The sequence below is a fragment of the Diceros bicornis genome, chromosome 34 (genome assembly GCF_020826845.1).
Source record: "Diceros bicornis minor isolate mBicDic1 chromosome 34, mDicBic1.mat.cur, whole genome shotgun sequence".
Lineage (NCBI taxonomy): Eukaryota > Metazoa > Chordata > Mammalia > Perissodactyla > Rhinocerotidae > Diceros > Diceros bicornis.
Genome location: NC_080773.1, coordinates 19,935,549 through 19,957,580, shown reverse-complemented (window position 1 = coordinate 19,957,580; position 22,032 = coordinate 19,935,549). Strand labels below are relative to the sequence as shown.

At 54.3% G+C, this 22,032-nt stretch overlaps 1 protein-coding gene across 1 annotated transcript; it reads right to left on the bottom strand.

Annotated features, from left to right (window-relative positions):
• Positions 1–257: 257 nt before the first annotated feature.
• Positions 258–19,540, bottom strand: MEIOSIN (meiosis initiator). The gene is made up of 13 exons (XM_058530702.1): positions 19,470–19,540; positions 14,064–14,154; positions 9,502–9,613; positions 8,093–8,227; positions 6,721–6,966; positions 5,617–5,725; positions 4,670–4,770; positions 4,048–4,203; positions 3,627–3,697; positions 2,467–2,637; positions 2,156–2,394; positions 1,181–1,270; positions 258–426 (listed from the first exon to the last, which is right to left on the bottom strand). The coding sequence occupies exons 1-13, from the start codon at positions 19,538–19,540 to the stop codon at positions 258–260; spliced, it is 1,761 nt and encodes a 586-aa protein (XP_058386685.1).
• Between the last annotated feature and the right edge of the window lie 2,492 nt (positions 19,541–22,032).

The following is a 22,032-nucleotide window of genomic DNA, read 5'->3' as shown; positions in this document are numbered from 1 at the left end:
CCTCCTCCCATGGCAGCTCTGAGCTGCCCCCGGAGAAAAGGGCTGTGGGGAGGGTGGCGGCGGGCGGGCAGAGTTCAGGCTGCCGGGTACAAGGCTAACACGGAGGCATCGGGGTCAATAAATACGCCCCCTCCCAGCCCACAGGGGCCAGCCGAGGGGACCCGCAGAGGCGGGGTGAAGCCCAGAAGGGGACAACCTCTTCATCAGGCTCCAGGTTTCAAGAAGAGCTGCGGGAGGCGGCGCGGGCGGGGCCCCCCTCACTGGCGGCGAGGAGGCAGCCGAGGGGCCGGGTCCGGGGAGCGACGGGCCTTCTCAGCCAGCAGCTGGTAGAAGGGCTTGGGGGGCTCCCAGTCGTCGTCCTCACTGCTGGAGCTGCCCCGCTTCACGATGCGGTTGTGCTGGCGGCTGAACCTGCGGGCTTTGGTGCTGGGGGAGAGGCGGTGGGGCGGTCCTCACTCACCTCCCGGAGCTCTGCCCCCCCCACCCCCGTGCTGTGGCCCCGGCGGTGACTGGGGTCTGCCCCCACCCCCCCTGTGCTGTGGCCCCGCCGGTGACCGGGGTCTGCCCCCACCCCCCTGTGCTGTGGCCCCGGCAGTGACCAGAGCCTGGGCCTAAGGGACACCAGGGCTTTATCTGGCCCCACCGGGCGAACCTTGGGGCCTCCGAGTCCCGGTCTATCCGCTGGGACTTGGCCAAGGGCTCTTTGCTGGAGCCCCACAGTCCCGTGAGATCTGTGCAAATCTGTGTGTGCACACACACCCGGGGTTCAGGGGCCAACTGAGAAATGGGCAGGTGGCAGCTCTGAGGCTGGAAAGGAGAGGGCGGCAGGGAGGGAGGGGATGGAAGAGGAGGAGGGAGGGAGGAGGCCAAGCGACTGGGAAACAAGAGCCCTTTCCTGTTCTGAGACCCTCCCTGGGGCAGAGAGGGCAAAAGAAATTTAGGGCAGCAGGGTCCAGACCCCGAATTAAGCTATGTGCACTTCTAGGCTACAAGGCAGAGCACCTCTCCACCTCTGTCACCCCAACTCTCATAAAAGTTTGTGACACTCATGTCTCCCACCCAGTAAACTCCCAACCCAGTTCCAGCGTCATGCAGCTCAAGGCTCTGAGGATCAGGGCTGGATTAAGGAGCTCGGAGGCCCTCACCCCATGTCCACGCCGTCTGGGCACAGCCCTCTCACCAATATGGTCTCCGCTCCTGCTGGGTCATCTCCCGCCAGAGCTGGGCCAGCTCCTTGGTGGCAGCCGTGGATGCCGTCCCAGGGCAGGCTCTGGGACAGGAGGGAGGGGGAGAGGTGAGGAGAGGCTGCAGGGCAGCCTAGTCGACAGGATGACCCTACAGGCTCCCTGCCCTCTTGGCCTCAGCTTTCCCATCTGGGAACTCAGATCCTTTCCATCCACGTTGGCCTGGAAGGCCTCCATGATACACCCTCTGCAGCTGAGGAGTTAAAGAAGGGGGCTGGACTCAATGGTTCTCAGAAAGGTGACACCCATGTCCCGGAAAAGTATAGGGGACCTGGATCCACCACTCCAGGTACCAACTCCTGGATCTTCCTGTGAGGACACCAGCTCTCCTCTGTTGTGGTTTGGGGGCCTCCCCACCCCCGGGCTTCAGGCTGACAAGGACAGTCCAGAGCCGAGCCCCTGATCAAAGTCAGCCCCAAGAACTTTCCTTGAAACCTTAGCAAGTAGGAGCTCTCCCCACACAGGGTTGCTAGGGTGGGAGATAGGACACGAGGCTGAACCTCCTGGGGGGGACCCTGCCCCCAACTGGGCCCAGCGTGCTTGAGAATGAAGCCAACTCAGTGGAGAAGAGCAGAGCAGAGAGAGGGACAAAAACTCCACACAGCAGCATTCGAGCCCCTAGAACCAGCCACACCTGAAGGCAATCCACTCCCTCCCCTTTTTTCAGGTTATATAAACCAGATAATTTCTTTTTTTTCTTAAGTCTAAGTTGGGTTTCACTGCTTACAATTGACAGGCCCTGACCAATGCAACGGGGCCAGCTGAGATGCTGGGGGAGAAGGCGGTGGAGGAAGGGTTGGTGGGTCATTCCCGGGAGGGGCACGTGTGTCCTTGGCAGCAGGGCCCCATGCTCTGGGGGGCAGGTGGATAGAGAAAACAGGGCCCTACCCAGGGCCAGAGGGCCCGCCCACCGGATGTACTGCTTCCGGTTCATCCTGCAGAACATGATGAAGCCGTTGACACACTTCTTCTTTGTCTGGGTGGGGCGGGGGGCTTTCTTGTTCTCCTTGGGCTTCACGGAGCCCCTGCCTGCCCGGCCCTTCCTGGCCTTTCTCCCGGCTGCGGGCAGGGTGGAGGCCCGCCGGGTGGGCGTCCACGTGTAGTCTCCGTCCTCATCGCTGGAGGACTGCAGGCCCACGGCCCGAGCGTCCTGGGAGGGGGACGGAGAGATGAAGGCCGGCGGAAACGCGAGACCCACCTCGCGGAGGGCAGCCTCCCTCACCTCCTGCTGCAGCCACGTTGACTCAGAGTCAGTGTCTGTGTCCGCGGAGCTGGGGCTGGACGGCGCCCTGCTGTTCTCACCCGGGGAGGGGTAGCCACCGTCCAGCGAGACCGAGGACTGGCACAGGCTGTGGGAATGGGGAGGGTCTTCGGGGTCCTCAGAGGGCGTGTCCTGGGGGTGAAGGAGAAGGATGGAGGGGACGTGAGGGGAGACCGTGGTGTCCCTTCATGCCCCCACTCACTGCTTGCTTAGGATGTAACGTGAGCATCAGAAACAGCTGGAATTCAAGCCAACCTCGTCCAAATTCCTCCTGGACATTCAGGCGGACGTTCCCAAGTTCCCACGGGAGGTCAGAGAGGGCTGATTGGGCTCGGGTCTCCTGCCTCCTATTCTGGGGCAAACTCTCTCAATGCCACCAGTTTCCCACCTCACGAAGGAGCTGTGACGCCCTGCACAAGTCTTGACTGCTCTGAGCATGAATTTCATCTGCAGAAGAGTGGTCCCTACACATGCCTCACAGGCCTAACAACCACCCAGCACAGCGCCCGGCACTCACTCAGAGCTCCACAAAGGGGGTCTGTTTTTGTTTCTGCCGCCAATTCAGCTACTCATGGAGGCAGGGGGCCCCCCACACACGCTGGAGGGAGAATCGTTTGGGGACCAGAGCTGGGGCTGCCCCTCCGTCAGACAGACGGTGAGCTCCTGGGGCAGACAGTGACTACTGAGGTCAGCCCAGGGGCCTGGGAGGGAGGCTCTTTCCAGCTGAGGATTCTGGGGTCACTCTGCTATTCTGTTTCCTCAGCTGTAAAATGGGTCACGAGAGACCCCACCTCCCAGAGCAGCTGGAAAACCACGTGGGGTCTTTTATGGGCATCTGGCAGCGTTTAGCTTTTCTGCTGTGTGGCTAGTTCATTCCAAGTGCCCAGCGCAGAGCTGGGGCCTGGTGGCCAGCAGTGAGTGGTCAAGGATGGGCAGAGAAGGGCCTAGACGGTGGACCAATCTCTGGAAAGATGAGGAGGAGCAGGAGTGGAAGGACAGATGGGCGGGCGGGCGGGAGGCAGCTGCAAGGCTGAGGGGCTGGAGGCGTCAATCAAGCAGGTGAGCGATGTGAGCGGAAAGGACGGACATGTCCGAGGACGGATGGCCAGGCAGGTGCCTACCTTCTCTGGTACCTCGAGCGCGCAGGCAGAAGGTGACAACGCAGGATCTAAGAACACTTCTTCCAAGAGAGCTGTCAGGGAGGGAGACCCGAGGCGTGGCTGGGACGGAAACGCTTCTCTCCCGGCACCACGCCTGCGTCCTGCCATCCCCGCCAGCCAGAGCACCCTTTTCTGGCTCTCGGCTCTGGGGTCTCCTGCCCCACATCCAAATCCAGCTCAGGGGCCAGCTCCTCCAGGGCACCCCCAACGTGGGCAGAGCGAGCAGGTCCCCGCCGCGGCTCCCAGAGCCCTCCACTCACCGCGCTGGCCTGGGGCTGCTCCCCACTGGGCAGGGCCTGGGATTCAAGGCTGCACACCTGGTGGGCACCACCACATGTTTTCTGAATGAACCAGGCTGTCAGGCCCAGCCCCGGATGCTCACCCTGGGTCAGATACTTGGTCTCATCCTCTAAGATCTGTTCTGGCAGCAGTTTCCCCGGGGAGCTGAAGAGGGAAGGGCTGAGCCCCAGGATCTCGCTCGGGTGGCCTGTCGCACTGCAGGTGCCAATCTGGGGAGGCCCCAAGGCCAGTGGGCTCCCTGAAAAGGAAACATCGGGCTCGGGGGTGTGTCAGAGTTGGCCCTCTCCCCCAACACGGGAGCGGGCTCTGAGGAGATGGTGCCAGACACTTAGGAAAGGTGACTCTGTCAACTGCTCATTTGGAGTGCTCAGTAGAGGAAATTAAGAGGCACGACACCTGGCATCATGTCAGGGATGGCCAAAAAAATTCAATATCATAATGTGCCAGATCCAATAGATGGATTGTAGCTACCTGGAGCTCTGTGTTAAGAAAGATTCTGAGGCAGTGACCAGGTTCAACAGAAAGAGTGATGATTGATTAGCAATGTCTGCCATGGCCACCCTTGGTTCAGTGACAGTGCACACTGTGTGCCTTCCTTCCCAGTGCCTTTCCCGCTGTCCCCCTTTCCACAGAAATCCTCAGAAGGAAGGTACCAAAGAGGCTCCCCACCAGCCCACAAGGAGGGGAGACAGAGTTTCAGTCACCATGGGGGCTGCCCTCTGGGATCCAGGCAGGCAACCAAGGGTCCGCGTCCAGGGACTCCGAGTCCGCCTCCTCGCTGGGATCGTAGAACACCAGCTGCTGCCTGCAAGAGGGGGAATTCGAGAGGCAGACCCGGAGCCCTGGGCTGGGAACCACTGTGTGACACGGGGCAAGCCGGTTCCCCCTTGGGAATCTCCCACTGTCACCCGCTGAGAAGTAAGACAGGGACGCTTCGTGCTGGCCGCTGGGGAATGCTGGGGACAGAAAGCTCGGTCCATGGAGGCGCCCACCCTCAAGGAGCTTTCCGGCTCATGAGGAGAAGCAGGCTGTAGTCAGATGCTAACGACACGGGGGGCAGCGCTGTGATGGGGGGTCCGGGGAGCACAGAGAGGGTGGGCAGAGCAGGAGCTCAGCCTGAAGGATGGCAGAGTCTTCCAGGTGGACGAGGGAAACAGGCGTACTGGGAAGAGGGATCAGAGGGTGGAAAGCCCAGAGCGGGCAAGGGCATGGCTCCCGGGGTAAGTGGGGAACATTCGGTGGCATCAAGGTAAGATTCATGGGTGAGGCCAGGAGAGGGGGCTGGCAAGGACAGCTGGGGCAAGAGGTCTCCGGTGCCAATCAAGAGATGTGGGCTTCACCCTCTGGGCACTGAGGGACGGCTTTAAGTCAAGGTCTGTGTGCTAGAAAAGCCGCTCGGCTGACTAGTGAGGATGGGCTAGACGGGTGGAGTGGAGGAAGGGAGAACGCTGAGGGGCTGTGGGCCTGGTCCAGGAGACAGGAAGCAAGGCCCTGCTTTGAGCTCATGACACCTGCACACAGCGAGGCCCGCAGAGATGCTGGCTCCACAGACACCAGCAGAGGATGTTCACCGACCTCATTTCTCTACCCTCAGCCGTTCCAGACCAAACACCTCAGCCTCCCCGATTCAAAGCCCTTGGGGTTCCCCTACCTGGGACAGGGCTGTGTTCTACTGAGAAAATGGATCCTCTCCGCCCCATGCTGGGCCTCAAAGGCTGAGTAAGGCCCATCGTCCTGGGCCCTGTGTTTGCAATAGCAGCCTAGGGGGCAAGTCAGGATGATCACTCCTGTGACCGGGCCAAATTCCAGACTCGCAGACGGAGGGACGGAGAGGTGACAGGGTCTGCCCCACTTTCCCTCGCCCATCCCCCCAAAACCTCAGGGCCTCTGTGTGAGGCTCGGGGGCGCCCTGAATCCCCCTCAGGTTTCTGGAACCCCACGTCCCTATCAGAAGCTGTAAGGAAGATAAAATCCTTACGTGGAATAACGATGATGAAGATGATGGTAGCCAACAAGTACATTGCGCTCCCAGCCAGCATGGTTTTAAGTATTTTACATACTGTTCAGTAACCCTCTGCCAAAGGGTACCATGATTATACCCATTTACAGTTAAGTAAACTGAGGCACTGAGATATCCAATTTGCCCAAGGTCACACAACTAACAGGAGATCTGGAAAGCGCTCCCTCCCCAGGGGAGTCAAGCCCCCGCAGCCTCCTGGGCAGCCCTGGGAAGTCTGGATCACTGTGGCCCAACAGTGACAGCGTGCGACTCCACTGGATGTGTCTCCAGCACCCAGCACACGGCCTGGCCCAGAGGAGACGCTCAGAGGAAGCGCTGAATAATCGGACAGAGAATAGGACGGCTCAAGGCCTCGCCTCCCAATCCCCCGTCTCGCCCGGCTCTCTGCTGGGTGTGCCCGGCTCTCTGCTGGGTGTGTCGTCACACCTTTTCAAGCCGGCGTAGGGACAGGAGTCACGAGAGCAACTGTCTGGCTGCTTCCAGAGCAGTCTCACAAGGAGGCCCTGCTCTCGTCCCCAGCCCTGTGGCCGCAGCCCTCGCCCGCAAATCCTGTTCCACCCTCACACCCACAACAGAGCCCGGAGGGAAAAAGAAAACTGGGAAAGAGACCAGGAGACAGCGTCTCTCTTGTCCCCGCTGAGGCCCCGGCTACTAGGACTGCGCCTGGGCATCGCGGATGTCTGATAAGTGGTGTATAAGCGACGGGCTAAGTTAATGTCGAGGAAAGAGACCAACTTGAAATGTCACAGTGGACGCTGTTCTCAGCCATTTCCAGCAGCGTCAGCTGGGATCGTCCTCCCTTCCTGTCACCTCGAGGTGGAGGTGACTCAGGTTTGGGGTGACTGCAGGAGTCGGGGCATCTTGGAGGGGTGGCGGTCCCCCCGCCATGTCCTCCTTTCTGGTCGGGGGATGAGGTCAGCTGCTTCTCAGGCTTGTCCAGAGCCAGACAGCGGCGAGGGTTCTGGGCCTGGGTCTGGCGTTCTGGGAAAGCAGAGAGATGGTGTGAGAGGGGGCTGGGGGCCTGACTGTCACCAGAAGGTGGCTCAGGTGGGGGTCTCTTTGCTCTGGGTCCAACAAGCTGTTTCAGAGGTTGGCCTGGCATGGTCACTCACGAGCACTTCCTGGTAAGCCCAGATCCTCAATTAGGGATCACCGAGTCGGACGCTCCCCTCCCCTCCCACATGTTAGCATCGCCTTGCGAGCTCTGAAAAAATAGTGACGCCCAGGTTCACCCCAGACCACTGAAGGCCGACCCTCCGAGTGTGGGGCACAAGCATAGGGATTTTTTTTAAGCACCCTGGATGATTCAGATAGAAATGAAGCCAGTGGGGCCGGCCCGGTGGTACAGCTGTTAAATGCATGCGCTCTGCTTGGGTGGCCCGGGGTTCCCAGGTTCGGATCCCGGGCACGCACCAATGCACCACTTGTCAAGCCATGCTGTGGCAGCGTCCCATATAAAGTACAGGGAGATGGGCACAGATGTTAGGCCAGAGCTAATCTTCCTCAGCAAAAAAAAAGGAGGATTGGCATCGGATGTTAGCTCAGGGCTAGTCTTCCTCACCAAAAAAAAAAAAAAAAAAGAAAAGAAGCCAGAGCTGGAAATCATTGATTAGGTCAAACTCTCATTTTAAAGACATGGAAACTGAGGTCCTCAAAAGGGCCGGGATGTATGGTGAGTTAGTAACAAGGCTGAGGCCCACCGTTGCCCCCCAACTCGGGTCTTTCCTCCAGCACATGCTCCCTGATGCCCCAGCCCAGGGATGCTGACAGCAGCTTCCCTCCACTGGGCGCTGAGCAGCTGCCTCTCCACGTAAGCACTGCCCGAGTGGCACACACACAGGCTCCCAATCCTAGAGACCAGCCTGCGGCAGGCACTGCCATTTCCCGACGGGAAAGCTGAGGCTCAGAGCAGGAGAGTGACCCCCCGGGCCTCAGAGCTAGTAAGAGGAGGAGCCAGGAGTTGAACCCAGGCCTGCCCGACTCTGAAGCCTCGTCAGGGGCTCAGGATGGCTGCCGGGGCCTCCAGGGAGCAGTGACGGCCCTGGAGAAGGACCCCCGCTCCCGTGTGACCCCTGCTTCCTGTTCTGTCTCCGCCGACAGCCGGTACCTGACGCTCGGGTCAGCTTCTTCTTCTGAGGCTTCCGGCAGGCTCCCCGGAGACGGGACTTACGAGAGTGTGGGGAGCTCGACGGGGTGGAGTGTCTCCGCCGTGCTGGGCCTGCGGCTGGGTTCCGACCCAGCCCTGCACAGGACGGAGAGAGAGACAGGTCAGAGGCCCTCACCTCCATCCCGTCCCATCTCCTGCCTTCCAGACCGTGCTTCCCAACCCTGGGCAGAGGAGTGCGGGGCAGCCCTGATCCCCAGGCCGACTCTACAAATGTGGACTGGGGTCCCAGGAGATGGGACTTGTCGGAGGTTGCACAGTCAGGCGGCAGAGGCACAGCGCGGAAACTCAGGTTTCCCCAGGGCCATTCTGGGCCTCGGCTGAGAAGGAAGACAGACTCAAAGCTTCCCAAACGCTTCCTATCTTCCCCATCCCAAACCAATTTCTCTTCCTACCTTCTTGAGACACTGAGGGCTCCACCAGCCCCCCTGGGTCGCCCGGGGCCTCCCCCTCAGGCCTCTCAATTCTTCCTCATTAACATCTCCCAAATGTACCCACTTCTGTCTACACTCCCAGCTACAGCGCTGGATTGAGCCTCATCGTCTCCTGTCTGGATCACTCCTAACAGAATCTTCACTCATCTCCCTGACTGCAGTTTCTCACTTAATACCCAGCCCTCCACACTAGATGTCAGGGACCTCCCTAAAAAAAATCCGACCATGGCTTTCCCCTGGCTGAAAGTCCTTCAGTAATTCTCACCTTCTTCATCTCCCTCCTTAGCCGGGCGCTCGAAGCCCTTCAGGATCTCGTCCCTGCCTCATCTCCTACCATTCCTGCCCATGTATTTTTCACACCAGTAACAATGACGGCACCTGGCACACACAGTACTGGATGACCGGCATGCCCAGGCCCTGTGTTACAACCCTCTCTACGTGTATTAACCCATTTAATCCTCACGAAAAACAGAAAGGAAGTACTAGTATCGGTTTTGTTTTGCAGATGAGGAAACCGAGGCACAGAGAGGTTAAGGTCACAAGACACGTGTCTGAGTCAGGATCTGACTCCAGAGCCTGCGCACGTTATCTTGATGCTACGTGGTCCCTCGGACCACACCCAGCTCGCCTGTCCTCAAACATTCCACACATGTCTTCTCATGCCCGCACACTCTTGTTCACATAGTTTCTTCTGCCTGGCAGGGTTCCCCCCTCTACCGTCCTCGAAGGCCCAGCTCTAAGGCCCCTCCCCGGCACAGTCTTCCCAGACACCATCCTCTGAGTTCGCAACATCTCTGGCCTTGTCCCTTACTCCAGGCTGTGAGGTCAGCGAGGGCCTGGCTCACTCGGTGTCTCTGACAGCCAGGACGATACTTGGCAGGGAGCAGGCACTGGGAAACACTGGCTGAACTTACTCACCCCCAGGTCCACCTTCCCCATCAGAGGTGTGGACTTCCAGCAAGGCCTTGGCCACATCGATGCTTCTCTGGAGATACTGAATATAGTGCAGGACGTGCAGCAGAATCTCCTTCTGCCCCCAAAACAAAGACAGAGTTGAGCACAAGAGTGAGCCCAAGACAACATGAGGATCCAGGGAACAGGAGACTGAAAAGCTCCAGGAACCCGTTCCCCTCCCTAACAATTCCTCCGTCACAGAGATGTTCCTATTCTGCTGTTTAGTCCTCACAGTGGCCCAGTGAGACTGCAGTTACAGCTAAGGAAACTGAGCTAGGACCTGAACCCAGGTCTGCCTGCCTCCAGGTCCAGTTTTTCAGGACACACTGTTCGGCTTCCCACCCCCAGCCCTTTGCACATGCTGTATTCTCTATCTGCAAAGCCCTCCTCTTGTCCCCACAGACTCCCTCACCCAGCTTCTCCTCCTTGGCAGACGTTTTCCCGCCTCCCTGACCCTCTGGCCCAGGCTGGGTCAGTCCCTCCTCAGCCCTCTTGTAACACCCTGGGCCTGTTTCCACAAAGGCACTTGCCACACTGTTTTATAATTATCCGTCTATGTGTCGTTCTCTCTGATTGACCTTGAACTAACCGAGGGTAGAGACTGTAGCTAGTTGATCTCTGCATCCCAAGCACACAGAATTGAGGGGTGGCTTTGCCAGTGATTGCTGAAGGAATGAATCTCCCCGGAGCACCGAGCGCCACGTCTCCTGCCCAGCAGGCATCACCCATCCAGACACCAAATACTGACTGAGTTGGTATAGGGGATACTAAGCTAAAAAAGACTACCAGCCACTAAGGGCCAGGCTCGTAGGGGTGAATGAGACAGACTTTTGTTTGCTTTTGTGGAGCTTACAATCTAGTGAGGGCAACAGACCTTAAAAAACTCATAAGTCATACAAAACTATCAACTGTGTGATAATCATTATGAATAAAGTGTATACCGAGGGATTCTGAAATTAGACTTGGGTGTCGGGAAAGGCCTCTCTGAAGTGGCAGCGTTTAAACTGAGACCTGAAGAAAGGAGTGAGCCTGGTGAAGAGCTGAGAAGAACACCAGTAAGCATTTTTTAGATTGAACTGGATCCCTAGAATAACAACAAAACCATTAGCGGTAATCTTCCGAACCCCAAATCAGGAACCACGGTCTCGTGGGGGGACTTATGTGAGACTGTGCCATAAAATACAATACTGACGGTCACTGAAATGTTCCTGATCCACGGAAGGAAGTGATACCTTACGAACACATGGGACACAGCCCAAGAGGCTACTAGTTTGGAAGGACCTGGATCCAATCTGCCACTCACTGGCTGTGTCCTGGGAGCGGGTCATTTTACTCCTTTGAGCCCCGGTTTTCTCATCTGTGCCGTGGGAATGAGGATGTTCATTCACACTCAGAGGATTATCACGAGGACTTAATAAATTAGTGCGTGTGAAGTCACCCTGCACAGAGCCTGATATATTAGAGGCCTAATAAATGCTTAGTCGGTGATCAAATGAGAACACCGTTACCAGCTTCCCAAGGGATTAAATAAGAAGCTTTCTAACTTTTTCTAACTAGATTACGGGTTTTTCAACAGCAGATATTGTCTTTTTAGCTTCGTATCTCCAACATCTGGAGCCGCACGGGGTCGGCACTCGCTAAGCTGAAGTCTTTTAAAACTCTGGTAATATGTAAATTACTTGTTATTACTAGTATAAAGGTCTTATGCCGAAGGCAATTGGGCATCATCCCAGATTTCAGGACAGAAGGCCAGCAATTGATACTTCAGGAAGGTTTGCTTGGGGGCTACACTAGAGGTTTGAATCCCAGACATCTTCTGAAGGGACGATCGTATGGTCCCGTAACTGTCTCAACAGAGGGAATTCATTCATTCGACAAACATCTACTGAGCATCAAGTGACAGAGAGGTTGAGGGTGTGGGCCTTTGGAATGAGACACATCGACTCCCACTCTGCTGTTAGCCAGCTGTGTCCCTCTGAACAATATGACTCCTCAAACCGAAAAATGAGCCTCCCCTTATGTATCTCACAAGGCTTGGGGAGAGGGCTAAAAGAGAAAATGTGTATAAAACACTCGGCACTCAGGGTCTGAGCCCCAGACCTCTCAGTAAATTGGGAGCAGTTGTTATGGTGTCTGCTGTGCTAGGCCCTGTGGGCACTGGGGATGGAGACAGATCCATTATGGCCCCCGCCCTCACAGAACTCTTCACCTAAAGGGGTCAGAGACCAGGAAAGAGTGCAGTAATATGCTGAGGGCTTGGATGGTCAGATGGAGAAGAAGCTATGGGATTATATGGGGCAGGGGCACTTAGTCAGTCAGGATAGTGAGGAAGGACGCCACGATCTCAGCCGATCTCAGCCGTATCCCTAATCTCAAACACGGGCGACGCCACACACAACAGCTCCCATGAGTTCACTGAGCACCAGACTGAACCGTCACACAGCCCTGGGGCGAGCTGTGATGACGTACATCAGGCAGACTGGTCAAGTGGGAGGCTGGGGACTGACAGGGACGCAGGCTGTACGTGGAGCAGGGGCCCAGGACTGAATCTAAGGAAGGATGACGATGGGGAGGAAGATGGAGCATTAAGACAGCAGGGAATCAAGGGTAAAGAAAGTAGCTGAGGCCTGGGGAGAATTCCACGAGCAGATGTGGTCATCTGGTCAGTGACGAAATGATGCCTGTCCCCTGACTAGACTGTCACTCCTCCAGGGCAGGGACTGTGTCCCAGTCATATCTGCCCTCCCCTCCAAGAGTTTCTTACAGCACCTGTGCACACCAAATCCTCGAATGCTTGAGGACAGAGGACAAAATTCCTCAAATGTTTTTTTTTTGTGGTGGACTGCATAATGCCTCTCCCCACAGACATCCGTGTCCTAGTCCTCGGAACCTGTGACTACGTTGCCTTATATGACAAAAGGGACTTTGCAGATGTGACTGAGTAAGGATCTTGAGATGGGGAGATTATTCTGGATTGTCTGCACGGGCCCAGTGTAACCACAAGGGCCTTTATAAGCAGGAGGCAGGAGGGTCAGAGGCAGAGAAGGTGAAACGATGAAGGAAGCAGAGGGAGAGGAGAGAGATTTGAAGATGCTACACTGCTGGCCTTGAAGGGGCCACGAGCCAAGGAACACAGGCGGCCTCCAGAAGTTGGCAAAGGGAGAGGAAGTGCAATCTCCCCTGGAGCCTCCAAGAAGAACCAACCCTGCTGACACCCTGACTTCAGGCCAGTGAGACGGATTTTGGCCTTCTGACCTCCAGCACTGTAAGAGAATACATGTGTGTTGTTTTAAGCCACTAAGTTTGTGGTAATTTGTCACAGCAGCCACCGGAAACTAATACAGGCACCTACAGTTGAGAGATATTTAGGAGGGAGAATTGACATGACTGGTGACTGATGGAATGTGGTAGGCAGGGGGACAGTTAGGGTTAGGGTCAGACAATCTGTGCAAAACACCTGCTCCTCTGAACCTCTCTGAAGCCAAGTAGCACAGTCTAGCTGGGATGCGTTATTCGTGTTCAAATCTTTATCTTCCTGACCAGATTCTGAGTTCCCCGAGGATGAGGACTGGGTCTCAAATTTCTCTGCCCGCCGTTGCTGCGACCAAGACAGCTTCTGACACCTAACAATCTTTCCATAATGGCTGATGAATGAATGAATAAACGACCGAATGAGAAGAACTATAGCAAGAAAACATCACACCAAGCCTTTAAGATCTCTGAGTCTCACATTAAGTTATTCCCACTGGGAGCAAGACGTTCGGTCAGCACTACAGTCACGTGCCACACAATGACGTTTGGGTCAACGACTGACCGCATATACGACGGTGGTCCCATAAGATTAGCACCGTAGAGCCTGGGTGTGTAGCGGGCTACACCATCTAGGTTTGTGTAAGTGCACTCTGTGATGTTCGCACAACGACGGAATCGCCTAACAATGCATTTCTCAGAAAGTAGCCCAGTCGTTAAGCGACGCACGACTGTATATGCATTTATTGAGCAGCCACTGAGGGCAGGCAGAGAAGCTTTATCTATCCCAGCTTGTGGAGATGATCCAGGTCACAAAACAAGGGACTCGAGAGGGAACCACATTTATTCAGGGCTTGTCATGGCAATTACGTCATTTTGGCCTCACAATATCGGAGTTATCTTCCCTCACTTTACAGCCGAGAAACGTGAGCCTTGAGAGGCTGAGTAACCTGAGTGACCAGCCCAGAGTTCTGTGGCTGTGGAGCCGGGGGCTCAAACCCATGGCTGTTGGACGCTCAAAGTGATGACCTGTCCCTGCGCCTTGCCTCTTCTCCCCCTCCCTGTGCCCCTGCCTCCTTTACAAGAAAGGATCCCCCAGGCTTCTAGTCATGGGATCGCAAACTCCCAGAAATTCCCACTCCGAGCAGGCCCATTCCCTTCTCAGTGCGGTCACTGAAAGGGTCTGTTTACGTTTCCCAGGACAGGGGAGGTTAACCGCTGAGTGATATCGTCCGATCCGCCTCCCAAGTCCGCCTCCTCTCCTCCGGTCCCCATACCTTGGTGAGCTTCTTGGTAGCAGTGTTCAGGGCCACGGGGAGCAGCAATGCCAGCTCGCGCAGTTTGCTGGTGTGATTTTTCCTCTGCCTCCTGTTTTGAGACAAGAGCTGGTTTTGGTTAGCACATCCAATATGGAATTTGGCGTCTGACTCCCAAACCTCCCGCCTCAGTGTTTCTCATCTCAGAGAAGCTCCCGCCCCAGGCAGCCAAGACAGAATCTCGGGCATCTGGACTCATCACTATCCCTCATCCCTGTCCAATCGGTCACCAGATCTTGCCCATTCCTCCTCCGATCCCTTCTCTCATCTCCATCGCCCTGCCCTAATCCACATATTGATGTCCTCGTGGGTCTCCAGCCTCCCATCTGGCCTCCTCCAAGCCACACTCTCTACTAATGGCAGCGTGATCTTTCTGCAACACAGAAAGAAAAAAAACCTGACCACGGTTTTCTCATCTGTGCAATGGGAACGAGGATATTCATTCAAGCTCAGGATAATCAAGAAGACTAAATAAATTAGCGTGTGTGAAATCACCCAGTACAGAACCTGATACGTTAGCTGCCTAGTAAGTGCTTCAAACCTCTCAATGCCATCCCAATATCAAGGATTATTAAGGATCAAGTTTAAACCTTATAATGCCCATCACAGCCTGGTCTGGCTGACCATTCTGGTCTCATCTCTTACTTCCTTTGCTTCTCTCCCATCAACTGACCCTGACTCCACAGCACAGGTGAGAGACCTCTGTTAGGGGACCCCAGCTGCCCTGCTCACGCATTTCTCTGACCCCTGCACTGGGCTGTCAGCCGGGTGGGGGCCCCCACTATACCTCTAGCACCTAGAACAGGGTCCGGCCCGTTGCGGGAACCCACTGCATAATTTGCTAAATGAACGAATAAATAAGGGCGTGAAAGAAGTTAACTCCCGGGCAGATGCAGAACTTCCAGGATCTAATCCCTGAATTCATAATTCATAATATGTTCATGCACACACACCTCCACCCCGTCTCCTGACAGACGGGGACACAAAGACATCGGAGTCTCTCTCCCAAATTACACACCATTGCTACTCCTTCGAGAGTTCATGCTGCTCCTTCGAGAATGCCCAAACACCTCCTCTCCACCAATCCTTATCCCTCCTTCCTTCAGGGCCCAGTTCAATTGCCACCTGCCCCATCCTCCCTTGCCTTCCTCCCCCACTCTGAATGTCCACAATGCTTTGTGTCCCCTGCAGCATGGCCAAGCCAAAAACACTCCCTTGGTTACAGATGTGTGTTTAGTCCCTACTCACACTGGTACCTCCTCTCTGCCAGGCCCCGTGGTGGAGACCCCGGAAAGGCAGAGGCATCACGCAGTCACTGCCCTCGAGGAGACGGGGGAGCAGTGTGGGAGACACGCTTATCTCCCTAACCAAACTCTGAAGTCCTAAAAGAATCTTTCTTATTCATTCTGCAGTTACTTACTGAGGACCTACTGTGTGCAGGAACTGTGACAGGTAACAGGGATAAAAGTATAAAAAACAAACACAGCCCCTGGCAGAGCCCACAGTATAGTCAGGAATAAAGTCATGAATCAAATTTTCACACAAACCTAAAACTGTAACTAGGACCAGAACCAGCTACCTAATTTGCTGGGGAGGGGAGCATTACAGATGAAAATGTGGGGCCCCTTGTTCAAAAATTAAAATTTCAAGATGGTGAGAGACAGCATTAAGACAAGTGTTGGGCTCTTCTAAGCACAGGGCCTGTAACTGCATGGGGCTCATGCCCATGAAGTCGGCCCTGACAGGGACAAAGGAGAGGTGTTGCTTGATGTTATGGAAGCTTTTAATAGGTGGCTTTGATCTGATCTGTGAGGTCTTTCCCGAGGAAGTAAACCTGGCATGAACCTGCTCTGAAGGACAAGTGGAAATGTATAGGTGAAGAGGGAAAGAGAACATTTCAGACAGAGGGAGCATGTGCAAAGGCCCTGTGGCACGAGGGAGCATGGAGAAGTCAAAGGAAATAAAGCTGAAGTGTCCAGAGCACAGAAAGCAAGGAGTCCTGTGGGGTAAGATGAGGCTGGAGAAGGAGATAGGGGCCAGGCGAGGCAGGGTCTTGTAGGCTCACAGTACGGAAGACCAACAGGAAGCCATTAAAAGGCTTTCCGCAGGGAATGACATCATTAGTTTATCCCCTCAAAACCGCTATGAATACAGGAGAGTATACATATTAGTCAACTGAATGAAGGAATGAAAGAAAAAAAACCCCACCAATTGGTCTCCAACTACCTCCTGGCAGAAACCCTAACTTTGAGGGGCGAGGGTAATGTGGTTCTATCCCTGGAGAAAAACTGGGTAGGCTGACCCCCCCGTCCTGTCTAGCTCTGATGTTTATTTTTTGCAAACCACCTTCCTTCTGTTCTAGAGGAGCCCTTGGAAGCCCCAGAGAGAAACAACCCAGAAAGCAAGGAAGAAAAAGTGTCCAGGTGAATTACGTTCAAGGTGTTATTTGACCATGTCTGAGAAAAAGGGTTTCCTATCAACTCTAATCCCTGGGTGTTTACTCTGGGTTTTAGAAAGCACCGAGAGAGCCTTCTGGGCAAAGACAGAAAGTTCCAGAAAAAAAAATTGGGAGGAGAAAGAGGGTGACTAGGAATCACAAAATCTTGGCGTCTCCTGGGCAGCAGTTCCGAACAGGAAAACCTGGGCTCTGCCCACAGGGACCAGGCACCCTTCCCGAGGCTGCTCCTTTCCTTGCTGGATGGTTCCGGTTTTAGCCAAATTCTTTCCTCATAGTCTCTATAATTTTCACCCACTAATCCCAGCTCTGCCCTCTGCGTCTGCAGGGAACAGGTCGACTCCAATCACACAAGTCCTTTTCCTGTTTCTCTAAACCGCCAAGTTGATCTCTGCCTTAGGGCCTTTACTATTCCCTCCACCTGGAATGTTCCTACGCCCTGATTTTTGCATGGCTGGTTTCCTCTTTGCCATTCAACGCTTAGCTTAAAGGTAACCTCCTCAGGTTAACCACTGGATCTAAACAAGCACATTCTTTGTCACATCCCCATATCATTTAGCAGCATCTGAAATCTTATTTCTTTATTTATTATAAATATAAAGTCCACAAGGGCAGGGGTTTTCGTTTTTTTTATTTATTGCTATATCCCAGGCTGACCGATCCATTAGGTACAGTAAGCACAGTGCCTAGGGCCAGTGACATTTTTAGGGGCTCATGAAAATGCTTTAATTTCTTTTAAAATCAGAAGAGAAAAAATGAGTATAATCTAACTTGGGTTATATTCGTCTTTCTACCAAGGCTGTCGCAAAGTATAATTTTTAATATTTTCTTAATGGAGGAAGGGGCCCAAGAAGGCAAAGTTGCCTAAGGCCCACGAAAGCCATACTGCGGCCCGGCTATAGTCCTAGCTCCTGGAATACTGCCCGGCACTTAGTCGGTGCTCAATAAAAAATTGTTGAATTAATGAATTTTCCCTCTGTCTTGTGATGGTCTCTCGGCCTTTGAAATGGCAAATGACTCTAATTCCTGGGTTGCCTCTTCCCTGAGCTAATCAGCCAAAATATTCCCTGGTTCTTTTATTTTATGAGAGCTGGAAGGAGCCTTAACCAAGAGCTAGTCCAATTTTTTTTTTTTTTTTGGTGAGGAAGATTGGCCCTGAGCTAACATCTGTGCCCATCTTCCTCTATTCTGTATGTGGGACGCTGCCACAGCATGGCCTGACAAGCGGTGTGTATGTCTGCACCCAGGATCCGAACCCACGAACTCTGGGCCGCCAAAGCGGAGCGCGCAAACTTAACCACTGTGCCACTGGGCCGGCCCCCCAAATTTTTCATATTACATATGGGAAAGCAAGGCCCAGACTCCCATTTGCTTTAACATGTGCAGGAACTTAAGAGTAAGAGCTGCCCCAAAGCGGGACAAAGCAGGGGGCAGTCCCAAGAGACACGGTAATTAGTCGGTAATGAGCTCCAGCTTTTGAAGCAGACAGACCTGGATTGAAATCCCAGCTCTGCCACAGGCTGTGTGACTTTGGGCAAGTGTTTTCATCTCTCTGAGCCTGTTTTTAACTCATTTATAGAATGGAGGTGGCTCGGAAGTACCTGGCACATAAGGAGTGCTCATGAAATGGTAGTTCAAGACAGAGGGTGGACAGTCATTTGTCAGATTGATTTAGGGATTAGGGATGTTACAGAGGCGGGTAGAGGGATTGTATTGGATGACTACGGTTGATAAAACTATTATTTTTGGTTGGCCAACGTCCAACCCCCCCTTTTCTGGTGATAGTTTCCTTTGGGGAAGCACCCCTCCCCCACTCTCAGTCCATGTGGTTCAGAGAGGCTGATCCAACCTCTCCTTCCACCAGGGAGCACAGGACCAAGGTCCAGCCAAGAGGCACAGTGATTGGTTCAGGATTGGGGTCATAACCCGGGTTTGGCCAATCAGAGTCAACAGATTCTGGAAAGAGACTCGCTCTGCTAGGGTTGTCGGGATGGCAGGATATGGGCCTAGAGCTGCTGGGAGCCATCTCGCCCTCACAAAGGGAGAGGCTGCTTGAGAAGGAAGCCAGCACAGACAACAGCAGAGCCAAGAGAGGCAGATTCCTGGCAACATCATTTAACACCCCCCCACCACCACCTGGAACCAGCCAAGCCTGATGCCCCTGAATTTTTTGTTTCAAGATCCAATAAATCTCCTTTTATGCTTAAGCTCGTTTCAGCTAGGTTTCTGTGAACCGCGACTAAGAGTATGATTAACACAACAACCCCACATCTAGAGAGGAGAAAAAGAGAATGCTTTGTTGGTGACCTCTGGGATTCCAGGAGGAATGGGCCGTGGGACAGACATTCTTCGTTTCCTTCCCAGTGCTCCTTCTGAGCACAGTACCCAAGTAGAGAACCTAAACAAAGCAGACGCTTCATTTTGGAGTTAATAAATAACTGAAGAGATGGATGGACAGAAAGTCACTGGGGGAGTCAGTGGGGAAAAAGATGAACTCCAGTTCTCTTTCCTGTATCCAGGCTTTGGAGGGAGGGAGAAATCGGATCCAACCCTCAATCTGCCGTGAAAATCCCTTCTATGAGATTCCCGACACTTGGCGGGTGCCTGATGGAAGAACGAATACGTGAATCAAAGAAAGGGAAGAAGAGCACTTAAGAAACTCAGAATGTCAACCTGCAAGGGCCCCAGAGATGATTTTTGCCAACCACCTCCGAGTTCTCTTATCTTGAAAATGGCTGTAATAGTCACACCTACTTCCCCCTGGAGTTGTTGTAAGGATTAAAGGATAACATACAAACAAAGGGCTTAGCAAAGAGTCTGGCAAGCAGCAAATGCTCGGTAAACATTATCTTATTCTTATTCAACCAGAGTGGCTGGAGCTGTAAGGAAGACAGGCCCGGGAGAGCCCTTACCTCTCACTGGGACTCAGGGAGCTGGGTTTGGGCCGTTCAGGGGAACACACGCGTCTGCCGGAATCCCACATCTGCAGAGATGGACAAAGAAAGAATTATTAGTGACCTCTGGGGTTCCACGAGGAAGGGGCAGCCTTCGTTTTCCCCATGGTGCTCCTTGGAGCACTGAGAGATCCCAAAATACAGCCCCCAACCCCCCCAAATACAGGCCCAGAAACTAAATTAAAACCCGAAAACTTTAAACCAAAGCCCATGAATCCTAAGTTGTAAATTTGGGCCTCTAAGTCATGACCCGGACCTAAAACTAAAAGTAGCATATTCCTAAACTTCGACCTCAGAACTTTGGTCTTAATAGTGAGATGTCAGACCACCAGGCCTGAAAACTGTGGCTTGAGATCTCTAAACTAATATTAATTCACTAAAACTATGACTTCCAACTCCCAGAGTGAGGAGCTAGAACCCCAAAAGGAGCCCTTCCAAACCTAAAAAACCCTAAACTCGAATATTGAGATACTCCAGACCCCCAAAGTGTCAACCTCTGATCCCCAGATATGACCCTAATCCTAATATTGAGATCAAAGACCACAGACCTTAACACTGAGAACTCAAATCCAAAAGTAAGAAATCCAACGCCCCCAAAGCAAACCTCAGCCCCACAAATTGACCTCACATCCTAAAAGAAAGACCTCCAGACCCCAAAACTGTCACTTCAGACCCTCAGGCTGTGACCCTCAACCCTAACACTGAGAGCTCACATGTGAGCCTCACTCAGAGACCCAGACTCTAAAATTGAAGCCCCATCCTCCAAGTGGGGACTCTGGGCCCTAAAACTTAATTCTCAAAGTCCCAAATTGTGACTCCAGACCTTAAATCTCATACCTCATACTCTACATTGAGATTTTAACCCTACGTCTAGACTGAGGCTTCAATCCTCTCAAATCAGACCCAAACCCCCCAAATGATACCCCAGAACTCAAAACGAAGACTGCCAGATCCCCAAATTGGGATCTCCAGATTCCAAGAGGAAAGCTTGCAGGAGGCCTTCAGATTCCAAAACTCGTTATATTCAGACACAAATCCTGAGACCCCCAGATCCTGACTTGTGTCCCCAGATGCCCAAACTCGGCCTTCCGGGTCTCAAACTTGAGCCTGGATTCCAAAACCTAGGCCCAGCCTCACACCCAAACTCGGGCCCTGCACCCGGGGCACGCCTGTCCTCCTGACCCCCTGAAACCTCCAGAGGGAGGCCACGGCCAAAACGTGCAGCTCCCCAGCGGACCCCCGGCTCCTCTGCGCCCGGGGAGTCCCCAGCCCCATTCCCCTCGGCCTCCAGCACCGGCCTCAGGACGTGCAAAATGGCGTGAGGCACCCCCTTCTGGTTTCGTGCCAGCCCACCCTTGGGAGCCGGATCAGCCAGCGTCTCGCGCCCGTCCGGGAGGCTGGCCACGCGCGCACGAGCCCCACAGGCCAGCCTCGGCCAGCACGTTCCTAGCCCGGGCGAGGGGTGGGCGCGAGGCTCCCCCGCGAGGCCCGAGGAGCAGAGCAGGAGTGCGCTCCTGAGGCCAGGCCACGCCCCCTCCAGTTCCCGCCAAGGTGAGGTTGGCGCGAGACCCGAGAGGGGAAACGGCAGGGTGCGAGTGGCCGTGCGCACGCGCGCCTGGAGAAGCGCCCTGTCTTCTGGCACAGCGCGAGCTTGGCCTCGCGCCTCCTGCCACAGCCTTTGCAGGCGCGCGCCAAAGTGCCGACCAATCAGCGCTCACCCAGCTGCCCGCCTTTTCGGCGGGCCCCGCCCCGCCTGGCCACGCCCCCTGGCGACTCCCGCGGTCCAGGGCTGATGGATGCTAATGAAGAGGCGGGGTCTGCCCAACCGCCCACTCTAGGGAAGAAAGAGAGATCTGGAGTGTCCCTTCCAGCCCTCTTGTGTCCCATGTCCACCCTTTCCTTTCGACGCATGTCTAATGAGGGCCTGCTGTGTGCGAAGCATGCCGAAAGTTGCGAATTTAGCCGCGGTCTTCCGAGTGCAGTCAGAAAGGTTCACAGACCAAGAGAATCTAGTGAGGCAGGGGCTACGTTCAAGAGCGATAAATTGAGAAAAGACTCAAAAAGGAAGGCCATTGGAATTGGGCCTCAGTAGCAGTTTCCCTCATGAAGATTTATGTTCCTTGATAGTGCAAATTCTCCATTCTAGAAATGGCCCATGAGGAGGATGGACTGGAAAAGATAGCTTAAGGGGAGGCGATCTCGCGACGTAGTGGACAGCAGAGGCCCTGGCGTCTAACACATTTCAGTTCAAATCACTCTCTTGCTGTGTTGCCATGGAGAAGAGGCTTAATCTCTTTCTGGCTTAAATTTTAAATTTGGGCTCATTCTTACTAGGGTTGTCTGCAGTATATCATTAGCATGCAATAAATATTTACTCGACACTTATTTACACTGTTCTGGATGCTTGAACAAGATGCACAAAAACGGGGCGGGCCTGGTGGTGCAGATGTTAAGTTCGGGTGCTCTGCTCCGGTGGCCTGGGGTTTGTGGGTTCGGATCCTGGGCGAGGACCTACGCACCA

Coding starts and splice junctions, on each gene's coding strand:
- MEIOSIN (XM_058530702.1), bottom strand. CDS start 19,540: ATGTGGGATTCCGGCAGACGCGTGTGTTCCCCTGAACGGCCCAAACCC. Junction 6,967..8,092: donor GAAGCTGACCCGAGCGTCAG/GTACCGGCTGTC, acceptor CTGCTTTCCCAG/AACGCCAGACCCAGGCCCAG. Junction 3,698..4,047: donor GACCAAGTATCTGACCCAGG/GTGAGCATCCGG, acceptor CCTCCCTGACAG/CTCTCTTGGAAGAAGTGTTC.